This window comes from Parus major, chromosome 14, assembly GCF_001522545.3.
Source record: "Parus major isolate Abel chromosome 14, Parus_major1.1, whole genome shotgun sequence".
Classification (NCBI taxonomy): Eukaryota; Metazoa; Chordata; class Aves; order Passeriformes; family Paridae; genus Parus; species Parus major.
The window spans coordinates 2,135,907-2,150,446 of NC_031783.1; the positions used below are offsets into that span (position 1 = coordinate 2,135,907).

Genomic DNA, 14,540 nt, shown 5'->3' on the forward strand with positions numbered 1-14,540 from the left:
GGTGCTGAGCACTTCAAGCAGCTGAAATGGTGCTGTGTCAGTGTGGGGTCAGGGTGCTGGAAGTAACTGGGGGTGTCCAGGGGTGACCCAGCTGCTGTAGGACAGAGGCTGTGGTATTTTGGGAATACCCATCTCGCCCCATCCCCTTTCCCACAGTCTGTCCAGGAGTTCCATGAGGATCTGTTCCCTGACTGCACGGGGACACGGCCAGCCACCGACGCCCAAGGCTGGTGGGCAGGGGACAGCCAGCAGGTCAGTGTCATCCAGGGGAGGTGTCCTTGCTGCTGGCATTGCCACTGCCCCATGCCCACCGTTGTGCTTGATGCAGGTGGGAAGGGTGAGCCTGCACCCTGCACGGAGACCCACGGAGACCTTCACATCCCCCATCATTGCTGCCACTGGCCCCACCAACACTGGCCACACTGAAGCCACCACTGGCCACACCAATGCCGACACTGGCCACACCGACACCGACCAGAGTGTGAGCATGGGGCACTGGAAAAGTGCATTGAATGCTAAAGGGGCAGGGTCCCTGCTGCCCTCATCCCACAAGACAAGGCTCGGGTGCCAGCATCCCCTGCCCACTGGCTCTCTCTCCCGTAGGAAGCCAGTGGCTACTCCTCACCATCCTCACTGGCCTCACCAAGCAGCGCGGCCACCTCGCTCTCAGCCAGCACCGGCCCCTCCAGCGGCTTCGCCAGCAGCCCCAGCCAGAAGTCCCTGCAGAGCATTTTGGGTGAGCAGGCAGTGGGGCAGGCTCGGGGACCCCACTGGGGGAATTCAGGGCTCTCACCCACCTCTCACCCACTCCAGGGCCCAGCTCCCGCTTCCGGCACGCGCAGGGCCGGGTGCTGCACCGGGACCACCACCTGACCAACCTGCGGGGGCTCAGCCTCACCACGCCGGGCGAGTGCGACGGCTTCTGCGCCAACCAGCAGCACGTCGCCCTGCCCCTGCTCTCCGCCGGCGGCCAGATCGCCGTGCTCGAGGTACCCTGGAGAGCTGTGGGGGCCGGCACGGTGCCACGTGGGCCGTGCTGGTGACCCCCGGCTCTCTCCCACAGCTCTCCAAGCCCGGCCGTCTCCCTGACGTGGCCGTGCCCACCATCCAGAATGGCTCAGCCGTGGCCGACCTCACCTGGGACCCCTTCGACCCGCGGCGCCTCGCTGTCGGTACGTGTGTGCCGGCCCTGCCGGGGCCTGCCCAGAGTCTCCCAGCTCCAGGCATGCCAGATCACCCCATTAACCACTGCCCATCCCTTCTGGGGCGCAGCGGGCGAGGACGCCAGGATCCGGCTGTGGCGGATCCCCGAGGGAGGGCTGCGGGAGACCCTGCAGGAGCCTGAAGCTGTTCTCCAAGGTGAGGGGACCATCGAGCACCCCACACTGGGGACAAACCAGCCCAGTGGCACCCGGAGCTGGGGACAACCACACACCACTGAACTTCACCAGGTCACACGGAAAAGATTTACTCCATCCGCTTCCACCCCGTGGCATCTGATCTCCTGGTTTCCTCCTCCTACGACATGACCGTGCGGATCTGGGAGCTGAGCGCCGGGCAGGAAGTCTTGTGCCTGCGGGGACACACGGATCAGGTATGGGATGATGAATGTAGGGACACCTGAGAGGCAACTTTGGGACATTTGCACAATATCTGTCTCCAGATTTTCAGCATGGCTTGGAGCCCAGACGGGAAGAAGCTGGCAACAGTGAGCAAAGACGGACGGATACGGCTCTACGAGCCACGGCGCAGCTCTCAGCCTCAACAGGTACAATCCCAGCACTCGGAGTGGGCTGGAGAGCTGGGGGTGTGGGCAGGAAACCCCCCCTGTGGGCACATGAGTGCACCCCCAGCTCTCTCAGAGTAGGCAGGGTGACCTTCACCCCATGCAGGAGGGCCCAGGTCCTGAGGGGGGACGTGGAGCACGCCTGGTTTGGGTTTGTGGTGGTGACTACCTCCTGGTGTCTGGCTTTGACAGGTAAAGAGGGGGACACATACCGGGGCAGGGGTCCCTGAGGACACTGTGCTTGCTCTCACTGTCACCTCCCCACAGCCGCAGCGAGAGGAGAATCCTCCTGTACCGGGCACAGGCCCTGCCTGAAGGACCCTTGTCTGTCCTTGGTCTGGACGTGGCCCCTTCCACCCTCCTGCCCTTTTACGATGAGGACACCAGCGTCATCTTCCTCACCGGCAAGGTGAGGGCTTGCCTTCCAATAAACTGTGGGGCTGCCTGCCTACAGCACCCCACGGTGTGGAGTGTCCCCTTCCATGTCCCCTGACAGCCTCCATCTCGTTCCATGCCCAGGGTGACACAAGAGTCTTCCTCTACGAAGTGACCCCTGAGCCCCCCTATTTCCTCGAGTGCAACAGCTTCACCTCCAATGAACCCCACAAGGTGAAGGGGGGTTGTGCTGCCTGTCCCTGACCCCCTACCTGCGCTGCTAGACCCCACTCACACCCCCACCCCACCAGGGCTTTGTCTTCCTGCCCAAAACGGCGTGCGAGGTGCGGGAGGTGGAGTTCGCCCGGGCGCTGCGCCTGGGGCAGAGCACCCTGGAACCCGTGGCTTTCCACGTGCCACGTGTCAAGGTAGGTTGTGGTGGGGGCCTGGCTGCGTTTTGGGAGGGGAACAGGAGGCAGAGCAGGCCCCTGAGCTCCCCTTGTCCCCGCAGAAGGAGTATTTCCAGGACGATCTCTACCCGCCGACCCGCGTGTGGTGGGAGCCGGCCCTGGGTGCAGGTGCCTGGCTGGACGGGCAGGACGGGCAGCAGCGCCGTGCCAGCCTGCGCCCCGCAGACATGGTGCCAGGTGGGTGCAGGGGCTGGGCGAGGAGCCTCGGCCCCGGGGATGGCTGGGGGGGTTTAGTCAATGGGGTAAAGCCCTCCCGCCCCATGGTGACACCGCTCCCACAGTGAGTGAGGCCCCAAAAGAGGCTCCGGCTCGGAAGTTCGTCCCTGCGTCCGTGTACCTGGAGGAGAAGACTGATGAACAGAAGAAGGAGGAGGTGGGTTCCGGGATGAGCGCCGTGCGGCAGGGCCGAGGGTGATGCCCCGAGCCCCACGGCTCTGCCCGGCCTCTCCCCACAGCTCCTCAGTGCCATGGTGGCCCGGCTGGGGAACAGGGATGACCCGCTGCCCCAGGACTCCTTCGAGGGTGTGGACGAGGACGAGTGGGTGAGTGCGGAGGGGACACACGACCCCCGGGTGGGTCGCCCCCGGCCCCGCCGTGCCCCTCACCCCCCGGTCTCCCGCAGGACTAGGCTGGACCCGGCACCCCCAGGAGCAGCCGGGACCCCCGACAGGAGGACGAGGAGGAGGAGGAAGAGGTGGAGGAGGCGCAGGGCCCGCCGCGGGCAGGACCCGCTATTAAAGCCGCTGCACCAGCACCGTGTCCTGCCCTGATCCTGACACCGGGGGGGACACGGGGAGACACAGGGAACAAGGGGAACGTGGACCGGGGAAACACAGGGACTGGCTCCAGGAGGGTTACGGGGATCGGGGTGACACAGAGACTGACAGTAGTGACACAGGGGGGACATGGTAACCGAGGGGGACATGAAGACCGGGGCGGGGTGGTACACAAGGAGCGGCCCTGGCTGGACACAGGGACCGATACCGGGGGATACGGAAATTCGGGAGAACGCGGGGACCGAGAGGGACCCAGGGACCGCGGCAGGGGGGGACGCGGGGACCGGGGGGACACGGCGACCAGCACCGTGGGGGAACAGGATGGGTACTGGGGTGGCACAGGGACCGGGGGGAAACCGGCACCGGCGCGGGGATAACACAGGGACCGGGGATGGAGGGGCACAGCGACCGGGGGGACGCGGGGACCGGGTTGGGGGAAGTCACGCCCCAGCCGCCGATGGGCCTCCCGCGCGGGGAGACCGCCAGGGGGAGCTGTGGCTGCAGCGGGGACGCTCCGCCCGCGCCGCCGCCGGCTCGGTGTCCGCCGTGACCCTCACCCGCGGCCACGTGACCGCCGGGGCGGAAGCGGCGGCGGGGACATGGTGAGAGGGGACGGGGGGACGGGGCGGGGGGACATCGGCACGGGGGAGCTGAGCTGGGGCTGGACAGGGCCCGGGGAGGGGCAGCGCGCTCGGGAATGTGCGAAGCAGCTGGTTCTGGGAGGGTCAGGGCCAGAGGAGAGGGGACAAGGGCGGAGGAAAGGGTCACAGGATCACGGAAGGGGGAAGAAGTCACGGAGAGGGGTGACAGGGACAGAGGAGGGAAGACAGGGCCAGTGGAAGGGGAGCAGGGACAGGGGAAGGGGTCACAGGACCAGCGGAGAGGGGACAGAGGCAGGGGAGGGGGGAGAGGGCCTGGGGAGGGGACGGGGTCCGGGAAAGGGCCTGGGTGGGGGGACAGGGCCAGAGAAGGGGGGACAGGGACAGGAGTCACGCGGAGTCAGAGCAGAGGTGACAGAGCCAGGGTCCTGCAGGGCCCATGGGGAGGTGACAGGGCAAAGGGGCCGTGGTGACAGCAGGGTGTCCCCACAGGCCAAGTACCTGGCACAGATCATTCTGGTGGGGGCCCAGGTGGTGGGACGGGCCTTCATGCGGGCGCTGCGCCAGGAGTTTGCAGGTAGGAGCTGGGATGCTGCTCTGTGTGCCCTGCTCCACATCCCCACCCTTCCCTGTGCTCCCCATCCCTGGGCCATGCCTGCAGGGGACTCTGCCAGGTTGTCACAGGGCTCTGTCCTGGCCCTGGCACTGCTGCCAGGCTCACAGAGATCCCAGTGTCCCAAAGGGCAGAGTGGGATAATCCCTGGGATGTGGCAGCCCCAGCCCTGTCTTGCCTGTAGCAAATGGTGCCTGCCTGGTCTCTGCTGCCTCCCTGGCATTGGGACAGTGTCCAGATGGCCCCAGGGGTGGCTGGATGGGGACACCGGGGTCTGAGCACCTGGGAGTGCTCTGGCTTTGCTGCCTGAGGGTTGGGGTGGCGTGGGCAGCGTGGGGGACTCAGGCCCTGGTGTCCCCAGCGAGCCAGGCCGCAGCCGATGCACGAGGACGCGCTGAGAGGCCCCAGTCCGCTGCTGCCTCCAGGATCATCGGTATCAGCCTCCAGGAGGCTCAACAGATCCTCAACGTGTCCAACCTCAACCCTGAGGAGATCCAGAAGGTAGAGGCTTCTTTGGAACCAGGGAGGGATGGTGCTGGCAGGGCCTGGCCTCTCCAAGGGCGCTGCTAAGCTTGGGGCTGGCAACTGGTCCCCTGTTATCATTAACTGTGCTGTCTTGGGCCCAGTTAATGATGGTTTGAGAATTCCCTGCCCCAGCTGGAGCAGCACTCCAGGCCTGGTCTCTGCCTCTGCCCAGCAGGGCTGCTCAGGGAAGGGGTGTGGGACCTCTGGAGGTGCCCAGCTGGAAACATGGGGACTCGGAAGGGGTGTCAGGCAGAGCCAGCTGTGTCCCCAGGATCACTCTTCAGCAGTGCTCTGGGGAGTGGGAGGCTGCCAGGGTTTGGGAGTGGGAATGGCAAGGGTGGAGGGGACTCTGACCCAGAGCTTCTCTCGTCAGAACTACGACCACTTGTTCAAGGTGAACGACAAATCAGTGGGAGGCTCCTTCTACCTGCAGTCCAAGGTGAGCACTGGGAGGAGCAGAGTGGGAGCAGCACCTTCCCCTTCCCCTGCCTGCGTTCTGGGACAGGCAAAGTCCCAAATGAGCCTGGATATACCCATGGATGAGGCAGGGAGGGGAGGGGGTACCCCATCCCTCGGTGTCACCCCATCCCTCGGTGTCTCCCCGTGTCCCACAGGTGGTGAGAGCCAAGGAGCGGCTGGACGAGGAGCTGCGCATCCAGGCCAAGGGCGACAAGGAGAAGGGGCGGAAAGCCGAGACGTGACTCCTGCCCCCCGTGCCCCTCACCCTTAACTTATAGGTAGCCAATAAACACCATGTCCTCCAGCACCTGGCCTGGCTGCTCCACACCCGGGGAGGGAGCGGGGACCTGCCTGCCCAGCGCTGCCCTGGAGGGATCGGCCCCTGTGAGGGGCTGCGTTTGCCCAGGGGAGGAGGAAGAGGAGGAGGAGGATCAGGATGCAGTTGGGGAAGAAGGGGTGTCCCCAGGGCTTTAAGGCTGCCAGGGCTCAAATGGCACTGGGGGAGGCTGCAGGAGCTATTTTTGGTGGGAAGGTTGGATGCTCTTGCAGTGCTACCTCTGGCTCCATACCCTGGGTGTGCTGTGCCATTACCTTCTCCCAGTGTGGGTCGGGGTGAGGGGACACCCTGTGGCTGTCCCCACCTGCAGCTCACCCCACAGATGCTGGCAGGGTTTCACTGTGCCAAGGCCACCTGAGCAGGAGCGTGGGGACACGGCTGGAGGTCAGGCAGGGCCAGCCGTGCCCCCAGGGTCACACCCGTCCCCTCCTGCACCCCTCTGTCCCCAGCATGGGCTCCTTGCTATTGCCACCACGACCATGGACTGAAACAGGAACTTACTTCAACTTCACTTTATTGTTTTCTTAATAAACTTCCTCTCCCCTGGACGAATATAGTGTTACAGTCGTTAGCTTATCTCGTACTTGTGCAGTCCTTACACGCTACGCTAACAGCGATGGAGCCCAACAGGAGGAAAATAAAAACAACCCAGAAACTACGATAGAAAGGCACTTCGAGACCGTTAAAATACTGATGTCCTGGAATGTGCAACAACAAACCGACGAGGAGCGAGGAGACGTTTCACCGGCCGGGGCGGCCTGGTCGAGGGCCCGCAGCCATGCTGGGCTAGGGCAGCGCCGGGCGGCCGCCGGTGAGGGCAGGGAGACCGGCTCCCTGCGGGGCTCCTGCAGCACGGCAGGGCGGGACTGCGGAGCCCCCCATGGCTCGGAGCGAGCGGGACGTGTGTGACCCCCGGGGGAGGCTCCGAGCTGCCCCACGGCCGGGGGGCTCAGCCGGGAGCATCCCAGCGCCGCAGCCCGAGGAGGGAGCCCGGCAGCCGGTGCCGGCCGTGCCCGCATGCACTCGCGGTGCGTGGTTAGGTATGAACGTAGCTAAAGGGGGGCTGTGCCCCGGCGAGCAGCACACGCGGCCGTGTGCCTTGTCACGGGAGGGCCGGGCTGGGGACAGGGGGAGGACACGGGCGGGTGCCGGGCCGGGGGTGCCCAGCCAGCTGGGCCCGGCACGGGGGGTGCCGTGGCTGCGGCGATGCCCGCGGCCGTGCGGGGTGGGATGGCACGGCCGGGCACAGCTCGGGGCTGTGTGGTCCCCCGGCTGTCGCCCCGCTGTCCGTGCGGCAGGAGCCCGGGGGCTGCAGCCCCCCACAGCAGCACCGAGGCCTGGGGCAGGGAGACGCCGAGTCAGCGGAAGCAGGAGAGCCCAAGCGGGACCCTGTCGGAGCAGGGGGCTGGTCGAGAAATAAATAGCGGCGTATCCGGCTGCCGAGGGCCGGGGGTGGGGGGCAGGAGCAGGGGGACCCCCCTGTGCCCCACCTGCCCCCAGCACGGGGTCGCAGCCGGCTCCGGCCGCCGAGGGATTATTGCTTTTCTCAGAAGAGTCCGTTCTTCTTTCGTGACGGGTAAAAGCACGAGCGAGGCCCCGCCGGGGCTGCGGGGGGAGGAGGGGGCCATGCCCCACCCCCCCGGCCCCAGGGAGCGGGATCTGCCCACGGGGCCGGCGGCTGACCCCGGGCATCGTCGGGCCCCTCAGTTGACAGCGGCGGGTTTGAGCAGCAGGGAGCCGGGGGGGATGAGCACCCAGCCGGGGGGCAGCGCCTCGGGGCTGCCCCCCGAGCTGACACCGGCCGAGAGGTCGAGCACGGCCCCCGGCAGCAGTGCCAGGCTCTCGGGGGGCACCCGCGGCCGCCCCGGCTCCGTCCGTTCTCCCCTCTCCTTCCGGCTCTCCAGCCCCTTGCCCGCCTTGGGCGGCCGCCCCTCGGCCCCGCTGCCCTTCTCCCCCTCGGCCTTGGCCCCGCCGGCCAGCAGCGACATGACGGGCAGCCCCAGCCCCGCCGCGAAGGGCGAGGGCAGCAGCGGGCTCTTGGCCAAGTTCAAGGGGCCGCCGTTGAGGGGCAGGACGGGGCCGGGCAGGGCGGGCAGGGCGCCCGCAGCCCCGCAGCCCAGGGCGCTGAGGTCGAGCGGTGCCGGTGCCAAAGGGATGGGCAGCGCCGGCAGCCCCGGCGGAGCGAAGAGGGCGGCGGGGTTGGGGATGACGAGCTGCGCCCCGTTAACGTAGGGCACCTCCGCCGAGCCCAGGGGCGTTTTGGGAGGCGGGTGGACCTTGAGCATCTCCGGGTGCTCGGGGGACACAAAATGCCCGTGGGCTTTGATGTGCTTGCGGAGGGAGCTGGGGTCGGTGTAGCGCTTGTGGCAGCCCGGCATCTTGCAGGAGTAGGGCTTCTCCACGTAGTGGGTGCGGGTGTGCTTGAAGCGGTCGCTGGAGTTGGAGTATCGCTTGTTGCAGCCTTCGTAGGGGCAGATGTAGGGCTTCTCACCTGTGGGACAGCAGCGGGTCTGCCGGGGGGCACCAGCCCTGCCGTGTCCCTGGGTCCCCCCGAGCCCCCCGCTCCCCCGGTGAGGGCGGTGTGGGGGCTGTCCTGACCTGTGTGCGAGCGGTTGTGGATTTTCAGGTTCTCCAGGCGGGAGAAGCTCTTGTTGCAGGTGGGGCAGCGATGCGGCTTCTCGTTGGTGTGCGTCCGGATGTGGATCAGCATCTTGTACCTGCCGGGATTGGGGCGATCGCAGAATCATGGAATGGGTTGGGTTGGGAAGACCTTGAAGCTCTCATCATTTCAAATCCCCTGCCACAGGCAGGGACACCTTCCACTGTCCATCCTGGCCTTGGACACTTCCAGGGGCAGCCACAGCTTCCAAGCCTCCCCACCCTCACAGGGAACAATTTCCTCCCAGTATCCCATCTAATCTCTCCTTTTAATTTAAAACTATTCACCCTTGTCCTATCACCATCTGCCCATGGAAGCATCAGGGAGGGAATGTTAGGGAAGGGGTCAGCCCTGACTCCCAGGGCAAGTCCTTGTCCTCATGCCTCAGGTGTGGGGTGGGAGAACAGGGACATCCAGGCCAGCACAGTCATCCAGCCCCCTCCAGGACCTTGCACCTTGCACAAGAGGGAGGGAGGGACAGACGGAGGCTTCCTTTGGACATCCCCAGTGCTGGGCTCCTGCCTTCCCACAGCAGCCCCCCAGAGACCCCAGAGATCCCCTGGAGCCCCCCGTGCCCACCTGGCATTGAAGCCCCTGCCATGGCGGGCACAGCCCTCCCAGTGGCAGCAGTACCCCGCGTCCTTCTCGGGTTTGACGTGGAAATCATTGACGTGGTCCACCAGGTCTTGCAGGAGGTCGAAGAACTGGTTGCACTGTGGGCAGGAGGCTGGTGGTGAGGGAGCCCAGCAGGGTGGGCACCAGGGAGGCCAGACCCCCGTCATGGCCAGCACCTGTGCCCCATCCCATCCCATCCCATCCCAGCTCCCACCCACACCCCGTGTGCAGCAGCACCAGCATTTGGGGAAATGGAAATGGACCTTTGCCTGAGGGCATCTCTGCACAGCACCCACCTCCCCATCACCACCTTTCCAGCCCTACTGTTCCTGCTTGGCCTCCCAGCCCCAAAACTTGCCCACAATCCCAGAGATCTGGGCCATGGCCTTCCAGCCTCATGTTCTCTCCCCAGCCCTAAAATTCCCCCCGTGTGCCCTTCATCACTGTAGTGTCCCAGCCTCTCATCACCACCTCCATCCCCTCAAAGCTCCCACACACCCCCACTATAAACCCCCACGGCCCCCAGCCCTCCCTGCTGACCTTGGACCAGCGGCAGACGAGCTGCTTGGGCAGGGGCAGCTCAGGGGGGAGCCGTTTCTCCTTGCTGGGGGGCAGGAAGGCGGCGGGGGGCAGGTGCAGGGCCCCCCCAGCCCCCAGCGGCAGGAAGAACTGGAAGGAGCTGGGAAGGCCATCGATGTAGCGCAGGGACTGGAAATCCTGGAGCAGAGGGCGGATGGAGGAGTGGTGGGGGATAGGGCCAAGCTGGATGGAGACCCCCAGAGACCCCTCCTGAGCCCTTCCAAATATTCCTCCCAGCCCCCCAGGAACCCCAGAACCCCCCCAGAGACCCCCTTAGAGAGCCTTTCCCTGAGATCCCCCCACGGTCCCCAGAAACCCCCTGGACCTGCCATCCCACCTCAGAGACCCCAAAACCCCACAGAGACCCCCAGAGACACCCCAAAGAGAACTCCCAGGAGCCACCCCGGGGATGCCTCTGGGCTCGGGGGCCAGGGGGGCCGGGCAGGACATTGACCCCGGGCTGTGTACACCGGCAGCACCGGGCACGCTGCCCAGGCACACCGCTGGGGACACCTCGGGAGGCCCAAGGCCGCACTTACGTGTGGGGTGAGGGGGCCGGGCAGGTCCCCGCTGCCCTGGCGTTCAGGGGACAGCGAGGCACTGCCAGCCGGAGACTCCCCCCCGGAGCGGGGCGAGAGGCTGAGGTCCACCACGGGCACGGCGGCCGGGAAGCGTCCATCCCGCGGCTCCACCAGCCTGGAGTGTCCCAGGAGCCCGGGGGACGGCGAGGCCGGCACGGCCCGGCGACCCCCCCGGCTGCCCCCTCGGCCATCCCCGGCCGGCGGGGTGTCCGGGCGCTGGGGAGCGCGGGGCCGGGGGCCGGAGGGGCCGCGCTTCTCACGGGCAGCGCGCAGCTTGGAGATGCTCAGCTTGAGGTCCAGGGGCTCCTCCAGGGAATGCATGGTGCCGGGATGAGCTCTGCGGGGGACAGCCAGGGGTCACCGCAGGGCTGGGGGTCAGCAGTGCCGCCCAGAGCATCGCCCCAGCCGGGCCTCATGGCAATGCCCGCTCTGCTCCGGGCCGGAGGACGCGGTGCTGGCACGGAGACCGTGCCGTCCCTTCCGGCCACCCTGCCGCGGCCCCCTCCCGCAGCGGGCAAAGGGCAGGGCATGGCACCGGTTCCCCCCCACCCCGGCCCTTCGGTGTCCCCAGTGTGTCCTCTCCGTGTCGTCGGCACAGCCCCTTGGCCCGTGCCCAACCCTTGCCGGGGATTGCCAAATCCCCTGGGCACCCGCGGCGCTGGAGCTGTGGTGTCCCCATTCCGCCCCCCATCCTTCCATCCCTCCATCCATCCGTCAATCCCCGCGGGCCTGCCCCAGCGAGGCCTTTCCCAGCGGCAGAGGAGGGCGGTGGCGGCCACCAGCCCGGCGGTGACCCGGGCGGCCGAGCCCGCTGGCCCCAGCCCCGGAGGCGGCAGAGTTTCCTCCCCCGCCGGGGCCCCTTCCCCGCCGGCCAACGCCGCTGCAGCCGGGGCCGAGCAGGGGCTGCCGGCCGCACGGAATGGCACGGAATGGCAAGGAATGGCACGGAATGGCACAACACAATGCCACCCTCGTGGCTCGGCCGCCGCACATCTGGCGGGCAGCTGAGAACGGGCAGCTCGGTGCAGCAGTGAGCGCCCGAGCCGGAGCCGATGCCGTCCCCCGGCTGTGCCCCCGCGGCCACCCGCATCGCCCAGGGCAGGGTGGGGGCGGCCGAGGGGCCGTGTCGGGGGGCACGGCGCACCCAGCACACGTGGCAGCGGGGGGGCCCCCTCCATCCCCACCCCGCCCCGGGGGGCCCGTCCCCCGCCCTGCCCCGCCGGAGGGGCCCCCCGAGCTGGCGGGGGTCCAGCCCGGCTCAGACGCTGAGGAATGCGGAGGAGCCGCGGGGGGCACGGGGCCCGGGCGGCGGGGCGGGGACCCCCCGCCTGCACCCCTGTGCTGGCAGAGGGGCCGGCCCCAGGGGGGGTTCCTGTCCCGGGCTCTCAGGGTGGGAGGAGCTGCCCCACAGCGTCTCATCGCCCTGAGCCTCTCGTGGCCGTAGGGTCAGCCCCATAGTCGGGTCCCTCCTCTCCAGTGGGGGGGGTCCTCGCCCGAGCATCCACCTCCTCCCACCGCTGTGGAGGCTGCCCCATCTCAGCGTCCCATCTCCTGGGACAGGGACACTCACCGAGCTTTCCCGGCCGTGGGGGCTGCCCACAGTGGGACCCTTCCCCTCTTGGGGGTCCTCACCCTGCGCCCCACTGCGGGATGTGCCCGTGGGATGTCCCCATCCTGAGCCCCACCATGGTTCTCGGGCTCCAGCAACCCCCCCCGTACCCCACAGCTCGGGGACAGACAGCCACAGGGGCAGGACTCCACAGCTGGGGTGTCACAGCAGGACCCCTAGCTCAGGGACTGGTTTACAGGGCGCTGCAGCCCCGCCGTGACTCTGATCCCGCAGTGGGGCCAAGCAAGGCGTCCCTGCTGATCCCACCGCGACCGTCGCGTCCTCACGTCCTCAGGGCTGGGAGTTTGGGGGGGTCCCGGTGCGGGCGGGGCTGGGTGGGGACCGCAGCCATCCCCGGGCGGGCCGGGTGGGAAAGGGGCCTCTCCAGCCGCTGACGCCAGGGCTCCCAGCGCGGCCGCGGGCGGGCGAGCAGGCGGCTGCCAAACCACGCGGCCTCGGGAAACGGGGCGCCGCGGGGGCCCCGCCGGGATGGGGACGGGGACAAGCCCTGCGGTGGCTTGGCCGGACGCCCCAGCACCTGCGGCCCCCGCGCGAGGCCCCTGCCCGCTCCTGCCTGCCCCTGCCTGCTCTCCCTCCACGGCCTCTCCTGCCCGCACCAGGCGCTGCCAGCCCGGCCCCAGCCCAGCTTCCCCCCCGCCACACCAGTTCAAACCAGTCCGTCGCAGGGCTGGGCCCAGGGGCTTCCCAGTCCGGGTGGGGGCCGCTGGGATGGAGCCCGGGCGCGGGGAGAGCCCCCCCGTCTCCACCGGCCAGGCTGGGGTCCCATGGGCCCCCCACGCTGCCTGGCCGCCGACACGGCTGGGGGACCCGGGGTGACCCCGGTGCAGCCGGCGGGGTGCCAGGTCTCCAGGCTGCTGGCATTGCCGGGGTGTCGTGTGTCCCCCCTCCAGCCCCAAACCCGCCAGGAATAGCACAGAGGGACCGCGGGGCAGAGGCTCGGGGATGGCGGCGGTCAGGGATGTCAGTGCCATCGGCAGGGGATGGTGACCCCGGGGTTCGGGGAGTGGGAGCGGTGCCAGCGCTGCAGGCAGGGCTGGGTCTCCGCCGCCGTGGCAATTGGCAGCGGCAGGCTGGCACCGCCGCCACGGGGGGCAGTCCCCGGAGCCCCCCGTGCCAGGGCAGCGTGGGTGGGTTGGCAGGATGCGGGTCATTGTCCCCACGGCTGCTGGCAGGACACGGGGGCCCGTGGGACCCGCCGTCGCTGCTTGTCCCACTGCAGATGGTGCTGGCAGTGCCACAGCCGCTCCTCACGGGAGCCCACCGGTGCCTGACGGGTTTGGGGGGGGGGTGTGGGGGGGTGGATCACATCCTGCTGGAAGCTCCATCTTGTCACCGTGGCCCTCCAGCACCCGTCACCCCACGACAGCCGGGCTGATGGCAGCTGCCAAAGGTGTCCCCGGGACGGCTGCGGTCCCCGAGCTGAGGCCGGTGCCGTGGTTCCCCCTTCCCGAGTGTGTGGAAGCCGTGGGGATCCTGGCAGAGGGCTGACACCACTCCCCTGCCACCCCGGGAGCAGTCCCACAGCAGTGCCGCCAGCACCAGGGCCCCCGCCACCCCTGGCTGGGGACACAGCTGGAGCAGGCGGGGACAGCAGCGGGGTGGTCCCCAGCAGCCTCGGATCAACACCCTGGGTGCGGCAGCATCGTGGGGATGGGGGCATATGGGGACCCTGGCTGGGAGAGGTGGTGACAGCAGGGTGACAAAGGCATGGGGAAGGGGAGGTGTCCACTGGCTGCAGGGTTTCTCCATGCTGGGCAGGGAACGAGCGCCTGCAGCAGTGCCGAGGGACATCGGGGACAATTCGTGGTCCCCGCTGCTGGCACCTCAGGGAGGGGGTCACACCGTCCTATTCCCCAAAACAGCCCGCAACGCCACAGCCTGGGCTTGGCCACCCCACGCCTTAGCCCCGCGAGGCCGTGGGATTGTCACCCCCCATAGTGGGGACTGTCACTTCCCACGATGGGGATCGGGAGCCCCCCGCGAAGGGGACCGGGGTGACGGGCGGCTGCCGGGCGGTGGCACCGCCGGCGTGGGACAGGGATGGGGACGCCCTGCACCCCCCCACCCAATGCCAACCTTTCTCCCCTCTCGCACCATGGGGACACCACCACGGTGTGTCCCCGGAGGTGACCGCAACCGGGCACAGCCACCCAGCACGTCCCCGCCGCAGCCCCCGCCCCACGGCCAAGGTCAGGACACCCGCCCGGGGTGCGGGGGGACGGCGGGTGACGGCCACCCCCTCCTGGCACCCACCGGGCAGCGGGGAAGCCTCCTCTCCTCATCTCCCGCGGCGGTGCGGCGGGGCCACGTCCCCCCCGACCCGCTCCCTGGGCGGGGGGGGCTGCAGGTGCCAAGGGACCCCCCGCACCCCCGAGAACGGCGAGGAAGGGGCTCCCCGGAGGGTCCCCCCTCCCCCCGGCGGTGGCAGCATCCTCCTCATCGTCCTCCTCCCCTCCGCGGTGCCCGGAGCGCGATCGTACCTGCGGCGGGGGCTCAGCGCCGGGCGGGAAGCGGGGCGGGGTGCGGGGCTCGGCGG

General features: G+C 68.5%; 4 protein-coding genes across 6 annotated transcripts in view; 3 read left to right on the top strand and 1 right to left on the bottom strand.

Annotated features, from left to right (window-relative positions):
- CORO7 (coronin 7) overlaps positions 1-3,385 on the top strand; it is a 34,907-nt gene extending 31,522 nt beyond the window's left edge. For all 3 annotated transcript variants that reach the window (XM_033517843.1, XM_015642938.2, XM_033517844.1), the window contains 16 exons: positions 157-252; positions 329-481; positions 604-736; positions 814-989; positions 1,064-1,172; positions 1,273-1,359; positions 1,452-1,594; positions 1,664-1,768; positions 1,893-1,978; positions 2,054-2,195; positions 2,306-2,395; positions 2,473-2,589; positions 2,673-2,808; positions 2,913-3,004; positions 3,087-3,173; positions 3,254-3,385. In XM_033517843.1, coding sequence (XP_033373734.1) covers positions 157-252; positions 329-481; positions 604-736; positions 814-989; positions 1,064-1,172; positions 1,273-1,359; positions 1,452-1,594; positions 1,664-1,768; positions 1,893-1,978; positions 2,054-2,195; positions 2,306-2,395; positions 2,473-2,589; positions 2,673-2,808; positions 2,913-3,004; positions 3,087-3,173; positions 3,254-3,259 — 1,758 coding nt within the window. In that variant the 3' untranslated portion in view covers positions 3,260-3,385. The remainder of the gene's footprint in view (positions 1-156; positions 253-328; positions 482-603; positions 737-813; positions 990-1,063; positions 1,173-1,272; positions 1,360-1,451; positions 1,595-1,663; positions 1,769-1,892; positions 1,979-2,053; positions 2,196-2,305; positions 2,396-2,472; positions 2,590-2,672; positions 2,809-2,912; positions 3,005-3,086; positions 3,174-3,253) is intronic.
- Positions 3,386-3,841: 456 nt separating this feature from the next.
- PAM16 (presequence translocase associated motor 16) lies at positions 3,842-6,488 on the top strand. Its single transcript, XM_015642942.3, has 5 exons — positions 3,842-4,009; positions 4,499-4,583; positions 4,981-5,120; positions 5,518-5,583; positions 5,759-6,488. The coding sequence occupies exons 1-5, from the start codon at positions 4,007-4,009 to the stop codon at positions 5,843-5,845; spliced, it is 381 nt and encodes a 126-aa protein (XP_015498428.1). The 5' UTR covers positions 3,842-4,006; the 3' UTR covers positions 5,846-6,488.
- GLIS2 (GLIS family zinc finger 2) lies at positions 6,438-14,526 on the bottom strand. The gene is made up of 6 exons (XM_015642940.1): positions 14,485-14,526; positions 10,333-10,711; positions 9,755-9,931; positions 9,179-9,312; positions 8,539-8,657; positions 6,438-8,431 (listed from the first exon to the last, which is right to left on the bottom strand). The coding sequence occupies exons 2-6, from the start codon at positions 10,693-10,695 to the stop codon at positions 7,644-7,646; spliced, it is 1,581 nt and encodes a 526-aa protein (XP_015498426.1). The 5' UTR covers positions 10,696-10,711; positions 14,485-14,526; the 3' UTR covers positions 6,438-7,643.
- The window catches only part of TFAP4 (transcription factor AP-4), an 11,053-nt gene continuing 10,612 nt past the window's right edge, over positions 14,100-14,540 (top strand). The window contains exon 1 of the mRNA XM_015642377.1: positions 14,100-14,193. Within this exon, the coding sequence (XP_015497863.1) occupies positions 14,100-14,193 (94 nt within the window). The remainder of the gene's footprint in view (positions 14,194-14,540) is intronic.